This window comes from Magallana gigas, chromosome 7, assembly GCF_963853765.1.
Source record: "Magallana gigas chromosome 7, xbMagGiga1.1, whole genome shotgun sequence".
Lineage (NCBI taxonomy): Eukaryota > Metazoa > Mollusca > Bivalvia > Ostreida > Ostreidae > Magallana > Magallana gigas.
The window spans coordinates 19,217,275-19,239,021 of NC_088859.1; the positions used below are offsets into that span (position 1 = coordinate 19,217,275).

Sequence of the window (21,747 nt, forward strand, 5' to 3'; positions counted from 1 at the left end):
TATATATATATATATATATATATATATATATATATATATATATATATATATATATATATATATATATATATATATATATATATCTTGTAGTAATTTGTTTTTGCAAATGATTCATTTTTTTCAAAACAAATTAATTCTCTTCAAATGTAACTTTTCCAGGTTCTAAAGAATTGTTAATTAACTAGTAATAAATCATATTGTTAGACTATTTCAATGCCAGTTTAATACCTCTGACGGATGTTAATTTTTTTTCATTTTCTGGCCTCATACCATGTGATTATTAATCATCACAGGATATAAAGATCCAGGAAATAATATAAACAAGACATTTAAAGTGTGTTTATATTACAAATGGAACATTCAAAATGAAGTCTCTGTGGATATACATGTTAGTGATCCTTGTATCTGTCAAATATGTTGCAAGTAAGTATAATATATTAAGATTGTTAAGTCGAAACATGTAGTAGTAAAACAACAATATAAACAATATAGCATTTGTGATCTATCTTATAAATTCAGAAAAGCGAAATACAGCAATTAGATCTATAAGTGTGCATCTGTAAATGATAATTGTCTCCTGTCGAGAAATTTTATAATATTATACGTATTTCAATGTACTGCTCTTTGTTTTATAGTAATGTCAATGTGCAAAACTAACGAAATATATGAATAAACAATTTCAAAGTACGAATAAATACTGCTATCAAACTCCTCAGCACATATACATGCTTTGATTCAGAAAGAAGGTTTAACTTATTTAAGTTTATTGCTCTTGAATTTTGTTTGTTTGTAGAGCAAATGTATAGAATTAGGACGAAATATACATATCTCTTTGTTACTTGATAGTTTAATAAAAATAACATTTTCTCTTCAGTGTTAGAAATTATGTTATTGTCGGTAGAACGTACTATAAGTGTGTATTTTTAAATATTGAAGGCCAGTGTATAGGCAGTGAGCCCTGTGATTGCCATTGTTTTTGCTGTTCCGCCGTATGCCTTACATCTTTCAACTGCACTTCTTGCGCTAATGGATGGAGCGGCACAACAAGCAATGGCTGTCAAAGACGTGAGTAGAATGTGTCATGTTCTTAAAAATTAGCTATGTAACTGTAACATGTTTATGACAGAAGGATGAACGAACAGACGGATGGACGGACGGACGGACGGACGGACGGACGGACAGATAGATAGATAGATAGATAGATAGATAGATAGATAGATAGATAGATAGATAGATAGATAGATAGATAGATAGATATATAATACAGTTTATATTTGCATTAATCACGAAATTATCTTTATTTAAACAAAAGTTTTTATGAATGGTAATTGCATAAAATGTTTTGGGAAAAACTGTCGATACAATAGATAGTAGCACTGAAATCACACAGTAAAAGCAATTTGGCCCTCGCACCATATTATATCAATATAAGTAATTTTAAAGTGATCACCTAAGTAACATGAACAAAATTTGTTCCCTTAAGCAATATTTTTGAAAATGATATATAGCACTTGACACTTACAGAAAATTAGAAAATGGAATATTGTGAAGAATTGATGCAGATGACCTTTAATGTAGATATGCACACTTTTAAAAAATCACCATAATGACTTAAACCGTAAGGAGAATTTTTTTATGCATGTTGAAATACAAGTAGTTTAAAGGTTGTATATATAAAACAAATAAGAACTTGTTAAAATTTTTAGTTTAAAGGCAATTTGCAAAAACATTTAACTAAAATCACCAAAGCATGAATTCAATGTTTTTATGCTACTTTTAAAAGCTCTTTAAAAACAAAACGACTGTATAAAAATGTAAATCTATCTTAAAAAGCTAGGCTCGATATTGTAAAAAAAATGCACTAGTAGTCTGTTTAGGTTTACATAGCTAAAATGGGTTTTAACTCATCCATTCCGATATATTTAGATAGATAGATAGATCGATCGATCGATCGATAGACTTTTATGGCATTTAGATCGTCTAAAATAGGGAACTAATTTCCTAAACATCAACCAAACTCTTTAAGCGGCGATTTCATTAGCTATCTAAAAAAGTTTATCTGGGTTAAGTTCGTATGTATAAGTACTATATATACAGTACCGATCAGACCCAACTGAATAGAAAGTAAACCTCATCTAAACCCTGGGTTTACTTTCTGGGTTTACTCCATGTTTATTAGAGTGGACCCAGAGTAAACCCAAAGTAAACCCAGAGTGGACACAGAGAGTAAACCGATCAGAAGTATATCCCTGAAAGCAGACACTACATGTGTATTCGGAATATACATGGGGCAGGAATTACAGACAGTAATATGGTAAGATAAAATACAGGTCTGCTTAACACTTAAGTGCGTATAGTTGACCCAAAAATCAATTCTTGAGTAAACCCAAAGTAAATCCCGAGTAAACCCAAAGTTAACCCAAAGTGGACCCAAATTTTCAAAAAGTAAAGCCGGAGTAAACCCAAAGTAAACCCAGAAAGTTAACCCGGGGTTTACTTGGAAACTGTTTTAATAAAGTCTTTTTTATTTACTCGTGTCTGAAAAACTATCTAAATTGATGTAGATTTTATATAAATCATCGTAAAAGGAGGGGGCCACAGAACGTAGTTACAACATATCATCCTTGTAACTTTTTGTACAAGTATTTAAAGTTTAGCGAGACATTTCTAATGATCAATCAAAATTTCAGTGTCAATTGTAGAATTATAAGCAAAATACATAGCTCACAATTCTGCTAGGTTTAAATCATTTTTGTTCACATGAGTTTATTACATTCAAATTAAGATTTTTTAACTTGGTATTTCCTATTCAGCACCTAAAATGTAAACAAAAATGGCACCAGCTCTGTGTACTGTTGTGTCTCATGAAATCAGGAATTTATAAATCGGAAGTACAATTACTTTATTAAGTTTAATTTAGAACCCAGCACGATAAACACATATAAATCCGTATAACAATACATACATGACACCCTCCTTCTTTAAAAAGATAGCGTTACTGCCAATCATGTCAATCCTAAACTTCAATTATGAGCATGATAATGAATTGGGGTATGTTAAGAAGCATTTGTAATAGAACAAAATTGACAATATAAACATTTCCAATATCTTTGAAAATGTTGCTGTAAACACTTTAAAACGACGCAATGGCTAATTGTTTAAGTAACAAAGTCTGCAAATTTGCCAGGAATTTTAAAGGTACGTCCAGAACGAGTTTGTCTCGATTCCTCAGATTTTTTTAGCGCTTGTACTTGTGGACTCTTGTACAGGTTTCGAACGAATGTCTGTGGGGCCATCACTGTCTGGAATCCAGAGATCAAAATCCTCACTGACTACCGTTTAGGTTTCTCTGATTTAATTGGTTTCAGCATACTTTGATTCCGCCTACACCGTTTCCAATCACACGATACCAAGAAGGTTTTGGAAGCGGAAGTTTGGACTCCACGGTAGCGTGTCTCCATGTGTTGCAATCTTGTACATAACATTGTCTTCTGGGTGCAGCTCTGGAAGATTCTTTGTTCCTCTGCGGTCATGGAATTTTTTGTACTGCATCTGTCGGGCTTGTAGTTTGGCATGCTGGTTGTTCCCTACCAGACGAAGAAGATCTGCGGTTACATGTAAGTTTGTTATCAGACGACGTCCTATAAATATCTGCGCTGGTGATTTTCCAAGCCCTTGAATTTTAGTGTTGCGATAGGCCGTTATTGCTTTGTAAGGGTCTTTGTTTTTCTTGAGGATCCGCTTGGCAGTTTGTACCATTCTCTCTGCCTGTCCATCTAATCTAGGATATAAAGGACTTGACGTACTGTGTACAAATGCACATTCCTTGGCAAAGTCTCTAAACTCTTTGCTTGCATATTGAGGACCATTGTCAGATATTGATTAATTAGGAATTCCATATTTGGAGAAAATGCTCTTCAGTGAGTTAATAACTTTGAAGCGATGACAGGTCCTTTAGGATCATGATCTTAAACCATTTTGAGTAGTGATCGGCTATAAGTAGATAATGATTTTGCTGATACACAAATTTATCAGATGCAATCTTCGACCATGGACGGTCTGGTAACTCCACACATATCAAAGGTTCTTAAGCGTAGTGAATTTGAACTTCTGCACAAATATGACACTTGGATACTTTGTCTTCAATTTGCACTGCCATGCCGGGCCAGTACATACATTCACGTGCTCTGCTCTTGCACTTTACGATTCCGAGATGTGATTCATGAACTATGTCTACCATTTTCTGTTGCATTGATTTTGGAATGATGAGTTTGCTGCCTTTGAATAATAGTCCATCTACGTGAGATATCTCATCACAAAATGTCCAATAAGGAAGTAAACACGAAGGTAACCTTAGTTTGTTTTCAGGCAAGCCTAACGATATTAATGGTAATGGTATTAAGAAGATGCTGTAAGGTCGAGTCACATAAAGTTTTACGCTAAATTTCTTTGTAGCGGTCCGATGTTATAGGAAAGTGTTGGTTGAGTGTAATGCTGTTAACCTCTGCTTCCGGTACCAGTGTTTGCTTGGTGTAATTAAGATATTGTCAACATCCGCGACAAACATAATTTTTCCAGGTTTTTATTCAATCTTTAAGACGTATTTATGGACGGCAAGTAGTAGTCTCTGTAAGCACAGAGGAGCTGAAAGTAGTGGTTTACGAGTGATTGATTCTAGGGGTTTGTGGTCAGACTCTACAGTAACTGTTCTACCAAAAATGTACTAATGGAACTTTTGACATCCAAAGAGAACGGCTAAGGCCTCTTTTTCTATATGTGCGTTGTTTCTTGTGATGATGTCAGTGCTCATGAAGCATATGCGATTGTTCTACCTTGTTGAAGAATGGTGGCACACAGTTCTTTTGAACTTGAATCCACAGAAAGTGTCTATGGTAGTTTTGGATTGTATAAAGCTAAGACTGGAGCTTCTATGATCATGGTCTTGAAAAGTTTGAAACTAACATCTTGTTCCTGAGTCCACTTCCATTTAGAGCCTGGCGATGTTTCTGTCAACTTGCGTAGTAATGCACTTACATCAGATAATCTCGGGAGAAACTTTCCGAAATATTTCACTAGTCCTAGTGAGGGAAGTAATTCTTGTCGGTTTTCAGGTTTCTGCATCTAGAATAGCTCTAACCTTTTCTGGATCTGGCTTCACTTCATTCTGGGTGAATACTTGTCCTACATAGTTAACTTCGATCTTCCTCACTTCAAATATTTCTTGGCTGAGTTTCAGAAAAACTCTTCCGCGCGTTACAAAACAGCGAGGTCTCTGGTCATGTTCTTCAATAGTTGAACCCCATTTTAAGGATATCATCTATGATAACCTCCGCACCAATTATATCTTTGAACATCTGCGACATGCTCTTCCAAAAAACTTCAGACGCCGACCTTATACCAAATGGCATCCGATTGAATCTATATCGCCCAAATGGTGTATTGAACGTGCAAAGTTTTGAGCTTAACTCGTTTAGCTGAATCTGCCATTAACCACCCACTGCACCACGTTTCATGAAGAACTTTGCCTGAGACATGTTTTCTATGACATCAACAATTTTCAGTGGGAAGTGTTCACGTTGTATGGCATTATTCGGATCCATGGGATCAATGCAAATTTGAATCTTGGATCCCTTATTCACTATTGTCATGTTGTTCACTCATTCTGTTGGTTACGTCTGATGTTCAATGACTCCCAGTTGTTCCATTCTTCGGAGTTATTGATGAACTTTACCTTTCAGCGAATAGAATACTTTCCAGGTAGATATCCCAAGCTTTCGAACAATTCTGCATATTGTAGTTTCTTAAGAATGTCATTTGCAGGTGAATTACTGTGATCCTTAACTTGTTCAGCTTTGTTAATAGTGTTCATACATCTCACCAAGTCAAGTTTACGACATGTATCGGCTCCCAAAATATTTGGTGTTTTTCTGTGAATAACATAAAATTTCACAGGGTAAACTTGGCCATTGTTTTGTAATGGTATTGTTACCATGCCATCGGTTGCATTGCTGTGTCCTGAATATGAGGTAAGTGATGCTTCAGGTTTTTCGAGTGGCGCAGTAATGTTCAGTTTGTGATAAGTGTCTCTAGTGAGTACATTAAATTTTGCACCTGTATTCATAAGAAACTGTACTTCAGTGTCTCCTACTTGTAAATTCGTGGTCCAGTTTTCTATGGTGTTCACATCTAGGTTAATCATTCCCAGGAATAAAGACTTTTCACACTCCAAGTCATCTTCACTAGATTCAGTTAACATATTCACAGATTGCCTTTTTGGTTTTCCTGGATGTTTCTTTTGAAATCTCCCTCGCTGAGCTAATTTCCCTCTGAATCTGCTCGGTTCACCTCGCTTCGGTTTGTAATTGCTGTAATTGTTTGCACCGTAATTGCTTGCATAAATTCACACACACGTTCAAAATGATTCTTCTCTCCACATCCTTAACAGTTTTCACCAATTGCTGGACACTTTTCACTGCGTTCATGTTTTCTACGACAACAATTTCTACAGGTTTCAAATTCAGGCTGTCGTCCTCTGTGAGGGTGTTTTGCTTCAATGTGATTCACTTCGCTTTCATTTTCGGCTGAGTTTCCTTTAGACTCTTCATTCATAGTTTTCAGTTGAATTCTAGAAAGTTCATATAGGTTTGCAATGTCTATTGCTTTAGTAAAGGTTAAGTCACTTCCTGTCGTAATTAACTTCTATCTGATTTTCGCTGAGCGTATCCCGAACACTACCCTGTCTCTTATCATCTCATCAGGATTTGTATAAGCACAGTCTTTCACTAACACGTTCAATGCTGTGACAAATTCCTCACAAGTTTCATTTTCATTTTGAGTCATACACTGAAATTTGTATCTCGTGAATACTTTGTTGCTTTTGGGTTCAAAATATGCTTGAAATTACGTGTAATATGTCTCAAGTGTTTCCTTTTCCCTTCATTTGTTATGTGCCAGGGATTATAGACATCCCTGCCTTTTTTTAACCCAAATCATGAGATAATTACACTTCTCCTTCTCTGATTTGCTCTTTTAACGGTCCATTGAACAGAAACTCTGCGTATGCTTTGAATTTCTTCCATACCCAAGGAAGAGCACCGCTTTTCGGCGTAGCACCAATAAAAGATTCCATATCTTCTTCTTTGAGTGTTTGGGTCAAAGATTATCGAGTTTATAAGAATCGATTGCTAGTGTTAAGTGCGATTTCGTTCAACTTCTGACACCATGCTGTGTCTCATGGAAGCAGCCATTTATATACCGGAAGTACAACTACTTTATTAAGTTTAGAGTCCAACATGATAAACACATATAAATCCGGATAACAATACATACATGGTATGTACGAACATAGAATTGTGAGCAAAGCTTTGTATCTTGCTCATAATTCGAAGCTTGACACACAAATATGGTAAATAAATAGAAAATTGTTTTAAAATTAAAAAATGAAGAAACATATCCCTAAAAGAAATTATAATAAATCATATATATACCTACATATTTCTGTCAGCAATATTAAACTCTTATTAAACTGAATGAACTCGGGAAAATGCTGAGCGTCTCAACAAAGCACGTTGCAATAATCAACCATAACACAAAAGATCATACCGATTTACCAATAGAATGAATTGTTGCTTATTGTGCGCAGGTAAACAGTCAACTGTCTGATTTTACCGATGTCTGTGTTTGATTTGTTACTTAAAAATCACAAAATACAGGCGATAGTTCCGCAGGTTACAAAGCATAAAAAATGAAAATTAAACAAAATTCAAAACAAGCTAACACCACCGTCAAAAGTGAAAGCTGTCAACGCATTGAAATGTTTTTACTCAATTTACTTCACCAAATCGGCACCAATGTATCTTGCATGTTTCAAAGATTCCATTTGCACGCGAACTGTTGCACAACAAATTCCACTTTGTGGGACCGACCCGTTTATCATAGTTACGTCCAACATGGCTGCTTTAAAAAAGAACTTTGTTTTCAAAATACGGAATACGGAACCCAAAGTTATAAACTGATTGAACCATCACATTCCTTTATTATTATTTTCGTTATAATCAAATTTGAAACAAAATTAGCCCTTAATTTTGGCAATTTAAATTTTCCTTTCCATAAGGATAATTTATTTTAAATGATTTTGAATTTCATTTGACTCAATAGTTCTTGAAAAGAAGATTTTCAAAATGCACCCACTTCCTTTTTTTTTTTTTTTTTTTACAGTTTCGAGATTTTCTCCGCTTTAAATGTAAAACTGCCTTTTATTTCTGCAATTATATATGCCATCCAATAAGGATGCTTGGTGCCAAATTAAGTTGAAATTGGCCAGGCGGTTTTAGAGAAGAAGTTCAAAATGTAAAAAATTTACAGACGGACAGGACGGACGGACGACGGACAAAATGTGATCAGAATAGCTCACTTAAGCTTTCAGCTCAGGTGAGCTAAAACGAAGTGTTTAAAAGGTGTAAATAAAAGCGGATGGGCAATTCCATGCGCACATCTAGAGGAAGGGTGGGGTCTAGGGATCTGACCCCCTCCCCCAAAAATTTACATTTATTAAATTCACGGGGTTCCAATCGATAAAATTAATGTTACAGTAAAAAAGTTTAAAATCCAGTGATAGTAAAAGTAGTGAGGGATACTTGTCGATATTTATGTAGATAAAAGTAAATCCTAAACAAAATACTTTCACCTTTTAAGAATTTTCAAATATTTAAAATACTTGACCAACAAAAATGTATCTACATTTTTTTCAAAAGGTAAAAATTGTAAAATCCCCAATAGGATTCGAACTCCTAACTAACATTCGTAGAACTTAACTTTCTAACCCATTGCACTACACTTTTAGGTAACACTTTTCGGAAAGAATTTAAAAAAAAAAAAATTCTTGATTTCATTGTTTATGTCGATAGGAAGTACCTCATAATATGGAGATGTCCAATACAAACGTTACATTTTATTCCTAAACAAATCAACAAACATTTACCTCAGCAATATCTTTTTCAACATCAGAGTGCATACATGTATATATCAAGTCGATATTAATTTACCCATTGTTGAGTGTTTTGGTTTTGTAAAGGATGATTTGAACAATTTCTAGTCTTAATTATGTCTCCAACCATGGGAACGCGCGTCTGTGCTTAATAGAAAAGGTCACATGATACCCCCCCCCCCCCCGATAAACTCCTTAAAGCTGTTATAGTAATGGATCATTTTTGCATTTTTTTTTCTTTAAAGTTTCAATTATTCTAAAATTTGTTTAAGTTTTGATAGTCTGTCTATTAACCATTTAAATAAAGGTCTATATATGATCCGATGTATATCCAAACTTGGGGATAATTTAACTGTTAGATAGAGGGTACATATGTAATACAATTGCCGTCCACAGGAACTAGATATGGTCTCTGAAATGGGTGCCCAACATCATCCAGCTGATGCAGATGCAGATGCAATGCAATATCATACTTGGAAAACTTCTTTAAAAAATGTACTTTTTTATCATGGTTACATGTAACATGTAAACCTTTATCACAGTCTTCCCGCAATAGATTTTCGATTCTTGTAAACAATTAAACATTAAAATGCTCTGTTTTTCGTATCTCATGCGGGTATGAAAATAACTAGCATTGCCGATTTTTAAAAATCTTGATATGCATCTTTATAGCCCGTATGAAAAGCCAACAAATCATTTTATTGTTTTTTACATCTCCCTCTGTATCATTAATAAATCACCAATAAAGAGTTATCAAAAATACGTAAATTATCAATATAGTCGACAGAACGTTACACAGATGGAACAGCTAGTTCCTGCATATATGTGGTTACTATTATAGGACATGTATCAGAAATTACTTGGAGGTCTCGCCGTGGGATCAGTCCGTTTAAGTCCGTGAAGTTCGTGCTCATATGCAAACGTCGTTCTACTTGATCGCGCAGATTTCTGGTGTGTCCAATCGATTTTCTTAGGAAATAAAGAAGAAAATATCTGGTGAATATTTAAAAATGTGTGTATTTAGCAATGATGTTTCATGTAGTTTTTTTTATACCCCCGCTCCGAAGGAGAGGGGGTATACTGTTTTACCCTTGTGTGTCTGTCTGTCTGTCCGTCTGTCTGTCCGTCTGTCTTTCGTCCGTAACAAAAATTTCTGTCGCATTTATCTCAGCAACTATTTATCGCAGATGCTTGAAATTTTTACCCAGTATTTGTATAGGCATGCCATATCGTGGGATATATTTATGTACCAATCGGACGTCAACTTCCTGTGTAATGAGTACTTTGTTTATTTTTACCCAAAATTTTCAAACAAATTTCCGCCAAAGATTTCTCAGCAACTATTTATCGCAGATGCTTGACATTTTTACACAGTATTTGTTAAGGCATGTTTTATCGTGGGATATATTTTTGTACCAATCGGACGTTAACTTCCTGTTAAATGAGTACTTTGTTTATTTTAGCCAAAATTTTCAAACAAATTTTCCTCAAAAATTTCTCAGCATCTATTTATCGCAGATGCTTGAAATTTTAACACACTAATATTTGTTTAGGCATGCCATATTGTGGGATATATTTCTGTACCAATCGGATGCCAGCTTTCTGTTAAATGTCGACATTGCTTATTTTGCATATTCACATCAGAGCGGGGGTATCACTAGTGAGCATTGGCTCACAGATATCTTGTTTTTAAAAAACATTCAACATGCTTAATCAAAGAAATAAACACCGGATGCTGCGAAAGATTACTTTACATCAATAAAATATCGAAAGGGTGTTGTTTATAAGAAAAAAAATTACGGTCGGTTGTACAAACATTTTTAAGATATTAAGTGATTTCTAAAGCTTTTAAGTTAGATAATTATAGTATTTAGATTTCAGATGGAAAAAATTGCCTTTAAATTAGCATTTCAAATTGTAAAAAAAAAAATCATTTGTCCCAGAGACAGGGAAGGAACAAACTCCCCCCCCCCCTCCCCCCCCCCCCCCCCCCCGGATCCGCCACTGTTTCCTTGTTGATGAAACTACTAGTCGTCAATCAAGTATGCGCATGATATTACTTTACGTGGCTCTAACTCTGCGAGCTTTGCATTGTATCATACCTCTAATGATATATTTAATTTATATCAAAGGGCTTGGGGACAATATTTTTCTTCTGGATAGGACACTCATTTCTTATGTAATTTTTGAAATCAAAACAAATTTGTTATTCTGCAACATCGATTGCTATTTGGCAACTTGTTCCAGTATTTTTAGATTAAGATTGGGTTTAAATTGATCATTGGTGCTACCACTTAACGGGTATAAAATGATTACATCTCTGTTTATTTTCTTAGAAACATAAAAATGCTATTTTAAAATCACTGTGCATTAAATGTGCATTAAATTAAAAAAAAAACACCTGCTTTAACTTATCTCTACTTAAATACATTCTACCGTTTAAAGTATTGTTTAAAGGAATTAGTATTCTAATTAGACTTATAGGCATACGCATTTCAATTTCATTCATGTACCATTGTAATTGTTTTTAAATGAATTTAATGTTTGATGTTCTCTTTACTAAAGATTTTAGTAACAGCCCAAAGACACATACACACGTGCATGTATTCATGTACAGTACCATTTAATATTGCATTATTATTAAGTGGGGGATAAGTTCTTTGATATAAAATGCGATTTTGATTGAGTTTTATAAATTTGTATAACGTTTACTTATATTGTATTATATTTACATCTACCAAGTATTATTCCCTCTATTTCTTACGAAAACTTATAGTTAAATCATAGCTCTATAGATACAGCCATACTGAAATATACATGCCCCGTTTATCGATTGGTCGAAATCTACAGCGACTGAAACTGAGAAGATATTGACAGGTTTGAAATTGACACGCCCTGTTTATCGATAAGTCTAAACCTTCAGCGACCTACAAAATATCACGGACTGCTCTAAGTAATCATGATGATGTCAGACTCAAAGTCTCACAGGAGACGATTTGGCTGTTTCTTCTAGCTAAGTTAACGTACTTATGTACATTAACAATAATTTATTGATTTGTACTTATTTTTCGTAATCAATTTATTAATTAGTTGAAAGAGAGATGTTAATATAAACAATAAAATGCTTTCTTTGATGATTCATGCAGGTTATGAAGGTAGCGATCATTGCAGGAAAAAATTACATTATGTATTCATCCCGAATGAATCCCTAAAGAATGCATTTTATTGATTCAATAACCACTAAAGACATTCACAACAAGTCGTACGTTCATTGTAGACCAGTGTTCTTCATTTAGATATATTAAGGTATAGTATTATATCATTAAAAGTGCAAATTCAACCCTTGATGATATAAATGTTTGTATTGTGACCCACGGTAAATGTATAAGTTGATCGGTATTCGTTTTACAAGATTTATTTAAACTCCGCAACTTATTACAATATTCTGCGAGGTCGAGAGTCGTTGGTACGAGCGCCTTGACCGTCGCTCTCCAAACTGCCGAATAATTAAACATGGCCAACAATTACATTTAGATAACAAAACATTCTTAACAATAGAGAATAATAGAAAAGTAAATATAAAGAGTTACTTCAATTAACGGATTACTAAGATAATCTGAGTGTCAATTAGGGGTGTACTTGATTAAAAAAAGAAAGAATAAATTCTTGAAATAGAAATGTTAAGTCTTATTATTAAAAAAAAACATTTTTTAAATTGTCAGTATTACTAGCCATAACAACAAAATTGAATATCGTTTTAAGAGTGTTGATATGAAGAGAAATCATTTGAAATTTTACTTCAAGTGGTGATTAGGATAATCTAAGTATCAAAAGAACTTAAAGTTTTGAGAAGTGCTCAACATCCATATCCCCTCCTCTTGGCTGTGTTCTTGAACCATTCAATGAACTATAGTTTGCATGGATATGCAGGACAATGTCCAATCCATAAGACAGTTTCTAATCCATTACACCATTTCATTCTTCCTAAAGAAAGGACAAATATGCAAATTTTAAAGCAAAATACAGTCACTTTCGATCTATGATCTCTGGAGGCTTGAAAATCACTTCCAATTTTATAAACCATTTAAAATGCTGACTTTCTTCTTTTCTGGAGGCCTGAAATGGAGAAATGCGTGCCACGTGTTTTTTGATTGACATCGACTATAGTAGATATAAGAGACCTTAGAAAAGGTCGTATTATTTTAAAAAAAATCAAAGTTAATACCACAGTATCTTGTTTTACTGATATTAGTTTTACCGTATATAAAGTGCAAACTTGTTTACTGATATTAGCCATACTGTATCAAAAGTTCACATTGTTTTAAATTTGCATTAACAATACAAAAAGAGAAGAACAAAAAATTTCAAAAGATATTATAGAATATTGCTTTCAACAAGTTGCAGTGAAAAAATAAAGTCTGAATTTCATTCATAGCAATTTTTATTGTTTTTTTTTCTCCTTTTTTCACTTTTTAAGATTCGAAATCTGCGAGCATTGTTAAGTCGTACGTAAAAATGATCATCAGAAAATCTCTTCATCATCTCGCACAGAACTGTATTTCAACCAATGAAATAAATTTGAATTTCACATCATGTATTTTCAACCAATCAGAAAGGAGAGGCAGCGCACAGCCCGGAGACTGTAAATTATTTCAAGGAAGACGATAATAAATATTAAATATCTTGAAGACGTCCGTTTCATGTCCTTAACCCTTAAAGCACGTTTATGTTGCTTTAAGCTATATAGTTTTTAGCATGAGCTGAACCCACAATGAGGGGGGGGGGGTTGAATTTTTACATTGGAATATAAAGTGTAAATCTTTAAAAATCTCTTCCTCAGAAACTTATCAGCCAGGAAAGCTGAAACTTGTGTGGAAGCATTCTCAGTTTGAGTAGATTCAAGTTTGTTCATATCATGGTCACGAAGGGGGGGTGTTGGGTGTTAAAATATATTTTTCTAGAAACCATTTGCCCAGAGAAGCTGTTAATTTACCGAAAGCAACCTCAGATAATGTAGATTTAAATTCTTTCAATGTGGGGCCACATTGGGATTCCAATTTTACAAAGGAAAATATTTTGATTATTCACAAAAAATAAAATTGTTATGATATATGGCCTTACTTATATGCAAGCATTTTGACACATTGCTGTTTCTTTTAATTTGTTAAGACTTTGGCCCCTGGACGGTTCTTGGGCCTCACAAGGGGTTCAGAGTTTGGTGTAGGTTTATATCCTTTATTTAAACAATTGTTTAGGATTATTTGGGAACTGCAATGTTCAAAAGGTGATATGACTCTAAAATCATCCTTTTAGAAAAGGGACTTGATTATAAACATAAGAATATCCAGGGTAAAAAAATGAACTCTTACTTCTACAGGATCTACATATATTATACTACATTGCCAAGATAGTTTGAATTAAGATTCTGTTAATCAAGCTAATTTTATCATACCTATTGTTGCTTTAATGGTCGATGTGGCTCAGGGGCCTCTTGTTTTGTTTTTCCCCTGGCGTCACACCCATCCACTATAATTTGGACCCTTTCTAAACCATAGGTGATGATGCATTGAAGTGTATGTTGCTTCATTGATATGACTGTATATGGGTACATGTATACATTATAAAGCGTTTCCACAATTTAAAATCATTCGGGTCAAGGGTGATAGACAAGACATACGGTCTATTGCGGGTGAATAAATTTTTATTTTCAGGATTTTAACCTAACTTTCAGAGAAAAACAACTTTATGAAGCTTTTTTTAAGCTATTTGTGCCATTCAATCGAAATGCATTTATAGGTTATATCATACGACAGTTAACAAATACTCACGACAGATTTGTTTTATTATATTATACAGGAAATGTCGCATACTATCGGACAGCGACTTCTTCCTCAACTTTTGGCAGCAACTATGCGTGGAAGGCTATAGATGAGGAATCTGGGACGTATGCTAGAACAAACGATGAAGCAAATCCTCAGTTGACAATACTCTTGTCCAATATCTATAACATCAAACATATTTTTTTAAAAGTGTATGCATGTAAGATATGAATCACTAACGACATCTATCTATCTATCTATCTATCTATCTATCTATCTATCTATCTATCTATCTATCTATCTATCTATCTATCTATCTATCTGTATATCTAGATATATCTAATAGATAGATCTAAAGTTCCGTTTTGAATCTTGCTAGACCTCAATGAATCTCCCGCGGTCTTATCAAGTTATTAAAAATAAAATAGTCTAAAAATTTCATTATATGCACTTGCAGACCAAACGTCCTCTTTCCATGTTTTCGTCACAAACTCTACGTCAAATGTACCAGCTAGTAACGACAAGTGCACCGAGATCCGTGTGGATGAACGGGACTATTATGCCGATAGTGTTAGATGCAACAGAACTATAACTGGTGATACGATTGTCGTTCAAAAAGTCTCAACCTTAGCTACCTTAGTGGTATACGAAGTAAAAGTTTATCGTAAGTCATTTTCTCATTTTCTTCTAACATTCACTCTAAACATTGCATTGTAAACTAATTCAGTACCACGCCTATACTGATCTATAAGTCTTATCGTAAAAAATTTCATATGTGAGAGAGAGAGAGAGAGAGAGAGAGAGAGCATTCAAAGTAGCAAAATCAATCTAAATTAAGTGCGAGTTATTTATAATATCAAATTGAAAAACAGTAAAAAAAATAAATCAATGCCAATGATAATAGTTTTACATTACTGATAACTCAATTTCGTGAAATGTTATAAGAGGTAAAAACTGTTACTAAAGGGTCACGGTTTTGGTCAGTTTATATTTTATTTTATTGTTTACAATGCTTTAGTAATCAATTTCTAATATCAACCAGAATTTGAGTGTCTGGTTGTAGAGCTATACGCAAGAAACAGAGGTTACAATTCTGTATTATGTAAACAAGGTTCGTGTCATGTCTTTGTTTACATTGGTTCAATATACCGGTAAAAGTTCCTTTTAAGCTTATTTTTCTATATGCTAATTCGTTTTGAATAAACAATTCTTAACGTTCCCCACATTCATTGGAGGTCTAATCCTAGAATTTTCTTGTCAACATTCAAAATGTAAACAAAAAAGACCTGTTTTGTTTGTATTGTAAAGAATAAAGAGCTCTGTATCTTATAACTCGAAGACTAAAACTCAGAAATACCTTAATAAAGCAATGTAAACATCAAAAACGGCGGAAAAATTTAATTTTGACCAGAATCGTGATCACACCCCTGTAAGGGTCCTCCACACCCTCTAGAAAGGTTTGTAATACAAGTCTGATTTTCTATATTCCTTAAAGATATGAAATTCAAGCATACATTAGACTTGAAAATGACGGAGAAATGTTCAGTTTCGAGTGAAAATCAACTTTTAAAAATTTATTACTTTTCATAAAAACAAACGTAACTGCTATATTCGAACTCGGGACCTGCGGGGTAGTAGACTGAAGTTATACCCAGTACGCTACAGAGATAGACACCCAATCTTTTTCACATTAACAGTTTCACAATGGTTGAAATCAGAAGTACCAGAGGTTTTACATTTGTAAGATTGTTTGAATCACGACTTTAGGTTGGGGTTGGGTTGTAATTTACATATTAATAAATTTCTGATCAGGATGAGAAGGCTATCATTTTTAGCATTAACATATGCATAGAATCAAGATAATTTATGTGTATAAATACTTTTCAAGATTTAAACAAATATACTTAATCTTTTAGCAGATTTTCGAACAATGCGTTTCTGTTTCAGTAATAATGATTTTGTACAACAATGCTTCTGCCGTTTAAATGCATCATGTGGGCTGGCTGAATTTTTGAAAAGGAGCTACGAAAAATAAGTTTAATTGAATGTTTTCAGAATTGTTGTATAATTACAGAATGTAGCCAAGGTACCTATGGAGATCAATGTGAATTTGAGTGCAAGAACTGTTTAGACAATAGGTGTGATCAGTACACGGGGTTCTGTAAAAATGGATGCAACATTGGCTGGCACGAAACGTGTCTTGACAACAAATGTCAGTTTATTTCGGAATCATGCTCCATGGTATGCAGCTCTAGTTGGTATGGAACCATGTGTGATAGGAAGTGTCCCAAACAATGCGAATCATCTTGTGATAGATATCGGGGATGTACAGATTGCGCAGCGGGTTATTTCGGATCAAATTGTTCTCAATGTCCCGAGAACACATACGGAAAAAACTGTAGTTTGACATGTGAAAATTGTATTGACTGTGATCCTGTAAATGGATGTATAGAATGTTCAACTGGTTTTTATGGTGACGATTGCAAGGAAACATGCTCAGAAGGTTGCAGAGATCGTAATTGTGATAACAAGTTTGGAACCTGTTTAAATGGATGTATAGACGGGTATATAAGCGATAATTGTAAAACGCGTTGTAGAGCCAACTGTACAACTTGTATTGCTGATGGTCTTTGCACTTTGTGCCTAGTTGGAACCTTCGGTACATATTGCAAATACGCATGCCCAAACACCTGCGGTGGTAATAAATCGTGTTCTAAGATAAATGGTCAGTGTATTGAGTGCGCCTCTGGAATGTTCGGTCCAAATTGCACCGAACACTGCAGTCAAAATTGTAAAACTCCTACTGTGTGTCAAAGAAATGGTGAATGTTACACTGGATGCGTTGATGGATGGTATGGTCCACTGTGTAATAGGAATTGTTCAGTTGAAAACTGTGCAAAATGTATTTTAAAATCGTCTGATGTTTCCTGTGTATCATGCAATATGGGTTACTATGTTGATTACACGTATGGGAATTGTCTGAAATGTCCTTCTAACTGTATAACTTGTGAAAACAAATCCAAATGCACTCGGTGCAAAACAAATTTTTATGGGGAAAGGTGCAATGATGAATGCAACAAAAACTGTGTCGATGGTTTATGCGAAATTAATGGAACTTGTACTAATGGTTGCGATAATTCCAAGTATGGTGCTGGATGTTCCGAGAATTGTAGTCTTAACTGTATGCACTGTCACAGCAAATATAGTTGTGAAAAATGTTTACCTGGATTCTACGGTTTAACTTGTAGAGGAACATGCCCTGGTCAATGTTTTAATTGTACTTCAAATTCCAATTGTGAAGTCTGTAATCCTGGATTCTTTGGACCCCGGTGTGGTTATGATTGTCGTCCAGAATGTCTGACCTGTAACTCAGGAGATTCCTGTACTTCCTGTAAGGACGGCTGGTCCGGACGTTTATGCAAATGTAGCAAAAACTGCAAAAATGAAGATTGCAATAGCGATGGAATCTGCCAAAGCGGGTGTAACGGTTCATATTATGGGGAACGTTGTGATGTTTCCTGTCCTTCGAAGAATTGTCAAAGTTGTGATCGAATGTCTGGCAACTGTACAGAGTGCTCTAAAGGACTGTATGGGATGAACTGTACTGAGAAATGCAGTGGGTCGTGTTTGGGGAGTGCTTGTGATATGACCGGCGCATGTTTACGTGGCTGCCAGGATGGCTTAGATGGAAAAGAATGCACTAAAATCAGTAAGTTATAAACAAAAATATGTTTTATTATTGATTTGTCTATGATTAAAATATTTAACAAAACTGAACTGAATGCCGTACACGTAAGTCATTTGCAAAAATATGTATCATATTTCGATTTTTTTCGGATAAATAAGGTTTTCCTATGCTTGGTGCTATTTAGACTCTCTCAATGAAAGTTTGGTTTTAAGTGATAAATGTACATTCTAACAATGCATTGATATTAGAAAAGTATATATTTACATGTAAATGTGCTGCATATGTGAGTTTAGATCATTTTTAACAACTTGTTTTGAGTCAAAGCTGTGCAAATACTTTGATATTTATTCCACAAACTACATGAATCATCTTAGAAGAAAGATTTGATTAATTAAATAATAATGTTGACAAAATACTTTTCACGCAATTAGTTTTTAGCCCAGTAAACCATAAAAAAAATTTTTCGTAAAAAATCACAGTTTGTAACACCTTTTCTTATGTCTATAAACGATGTTGGACATGTTTTAAACAGTTATTTTGATGAATAACAATTTACAAAAATCTTACTGTTTTTATAATGAAAGCAAACATTATGTTCTTATTCACCAGATCAAACAAATATAAATTATTCTTAAACTACACTGTAAAAACACATACTAGTATGTCGGAACTGTTTCGCCAGCGGCTGTGCGACAAACCTCATATTTACATGTAATTCAAATTGGACAACAAGTACATTTATTATCTTCTGGTTGCATTATTGAAATTCTACATGATAAAAAATAAAAATTTGATTAAATTAGATATACAGTGAATGTAAAGGGAGGGGAGAGGGGGCTGTTGCACGTAAAGCAGCGAACCCTTAATGGTTTTAATTTCCTAACACCTAGACACAGGTTAACTATAGTCTGTCCCAAGATATTTTTGCTGCACATATGAACGATTCTTAATAAAAATACCCATATCTGTGAAAGAAATGCAATTGAAATCGATGAAAGGGAAAACCCCCAAGATAACCTCATTCACACATTATCATTATCATGGCGCATCTTTGCAAGGCTGCGAGGATGGATTTGCTGGACAATTTTGTACCGAATGTAAGTATTAGGTAGATCAAACCATTTATAATATTCTTTAGTTTTTTTTTAATTTTTATTAATTAGATTTTAGAGTCATCAAACTCATACTTAGCACTATTTAATGGGTTGCACATTGTTAACCTATAAATAAAAAGTGGAATGAACAGTTCTTAACATACACATACAGTTGTTAAATATTAGCTTTGAAATAAATGATTAAGTTAGTAACTCACTCTCTCTCTCTCTCTCGATCGATCGATCGATCGATACACTGTAAACAAATAAAACAAAAACATTTTCAATAAATTCATTATGCTAGCTCTTTGTATAAATTATCATCCTGATATGTCGCGAGAATTAACTGAATCGGATTCCGTCTTTGTTTTTTGTACGTACCGAAATTTATTTGACGGTGACATAACCAGTTTAAGACAATCACTAACTGAGCGTCAGATGTGAGTATTGTTGTACGACTTAAGTACCCGGTTGGTTTGATATGAAATCATATTTTGGTCATATGTGAAATGTAAAATGAATTCATGACGTTCAATTAAAATTGATTGAATTAAGAACTGTTCTCGAGTAAATTATACTTACGGTAAATATCCTTTAATTTTAATGATATTTTCCTTGTAAGTTTTTGTAAGTTGCAGGATTGATACCGGTATATGGCCGTTTTCGCCCCAATGGATCACAAGTAAGTTGAACCAGCTGACATGTAATATGGAATTAAACAATCCTAAGAATATTAGGGTTATGGCAACTCATTTCTGTATATCAAATATGAAAATGATCAAAAAAAGTTCAAATTTTAACTGTGTCAATGAATTATTCAAATTATTTATCTAATTTTGCATGTTCCATCATTGTAAATAATGGAGTTTAGACATTACTTGCAATCCTTCTTAGCTTGAAACAGATCTTAAAAATATTGTTACGCCATTATATGATTAGACACTTTTACTGAAAAAGAAACATTTATATATCAATGAATTTCTTTAAATTTATAGGATCGTCCTTACATTATGCAAAGAAAAAGATATTTAAATTTCAGGAGAAAATCATTTTTGTGGTACCTGATACAAGAGTCAAAACAGATTATAAACCCTGAAACATAAAATATAGTAAACCACTGTCGTGCAGTCTACTTCATATAACGGTAGAGAATATGTACGAGAAGTATTCAATGAAAGCACCAAAAGCAAATGTAGGTACACCAGATACACTTCGTCAGTTTTGTTCCCTAAGCGAACACGAAATATTCTTGAGTCTTCTGAACAGTCAATTTTTAAAGGTCGACTTGAAAAGTCGCTTTTGTACAATTTCCATGCAGTGTATTATTCATAATGTGGGGGTCTGTTTTAGCCTTAAAGAATTTACATCAACGTGTTTTTGCAACTATGTGGCAAAAGAACGATGGTTATTATTACAGATATGAAACAAAGGTAGAAAACAGGTTTGTAGTTGAAGATGGATCATTCATTATTGCCACTTTCCTTAATTGAAGCATGCTGGATTTGTAATAGTACACTTTTTATTGCACATTTATGTTAACATGATTTTTTTTCTCTTCTAATTTCTTTATATTGATGTTGATTTTTATTTTTTTCAGTACTAGTCTTACTAAAATTGATAATTTGGATTTTAATGATGCAAGTATTTTATGCTTTTCTACACCTATCTGAATAATGTAAATATGGTGATGTGTAAAAATGAATAATTTCTTCAAACATCTTTAAAAAAAGCTGGCTGTCTCGCCAGGATACTTCACAACAAAGCACACAGACAGATAGGCATCACACTGAAAAGATAAAGCTTACAACAAAACAAGCAATCAATGAAAAAAGGCGTTTGGAGCTATGACAGAGATCCTTTCCAAAGATGCTTTACACTTAGTTTTAAAAAGGTAAATTTTAATTTATCAGCCTATACATGTAAAACTAATTAGCCGCTTGTCAAACGATAATAGGAAAGTAATGCATATTTCATGAATTCATGTCAGCTTTAAGCAGTGAATTCATGTACATGAAAGTCTTCACGTTGTCATTCCTGAATGTTTATCTTCTGTTTTCTTTTATAGGTAAAATATATAGATGCAAAAAAGGCATAAATGATGCTGCTGATATTTTAATTTAAACATATTTTATTGAGTAATCAAATGGATTGGGCAACAGG

The 21,747-nt window shown here is 33.8% G+C and overlaps 2 protein-coding genes across 9 annotated transcripts in view; both read left to right on the forward strand.

Moving 5' to 3' along the window:
- The window catches only part of LOC105342357 (multiple epidermal growth factor-like domains protein 10), an 84,153-nt gene extending 62,675 nt beyond the window's left edge, over positions 1-21,478 (forward strand). For both annotated transcript variants that reach the window (XM_066066360.1, XM_066066355.1), the window contains exon 7: positions 21,318-21,478. The gene's annotated coding sequence lies outside the window, so the exon portion shown is untranslated. The remainder of the gene's footprint in view (positions 1-21,317) is intronic.
- Positions 285-21,318, forward strand: LOC136269737 (multiple epidermal growth factor-like domains protein 10). Of its 7 annotated transcripts, none has more exons than XR_010707686.1 (8): positions 285-423; positions 937-1,065; positions 14,843-15,025; positions 15,263-15,469; positions 16,880-18,514; positions 20,220-20,269; positions 20,583-20,779; positions 20,938-21,318. XR_010707686.1 is itself a non-coding variant. In XM_066066314.1 (7 exons), exons 1-7 carry the CDS (start codon positions 366-368, stop codon positions 20,688-20,690), a joined length of 2,370 nt encoding a protein of 789 aa, XP_065922386.1. In that variant the 5' UTR covers positions 285-365; the 3' UTR covers positions 20,691-21,318. The 7 variants fall into 7 exon arrangements, 5 of the variants coding, with proteins under 5 accessions (XP_065922386.1, XP_065922388.1, XP_065922387.1 ...); XR_010707687.1 differs by having other exon boundaries at positions 20,627-20,779; XM_066066314.1 differs by having other exon boundaries at positions 20,583-21,318.
- Positions 21,479-21,747: the final 269 nt, after the last annotated feature.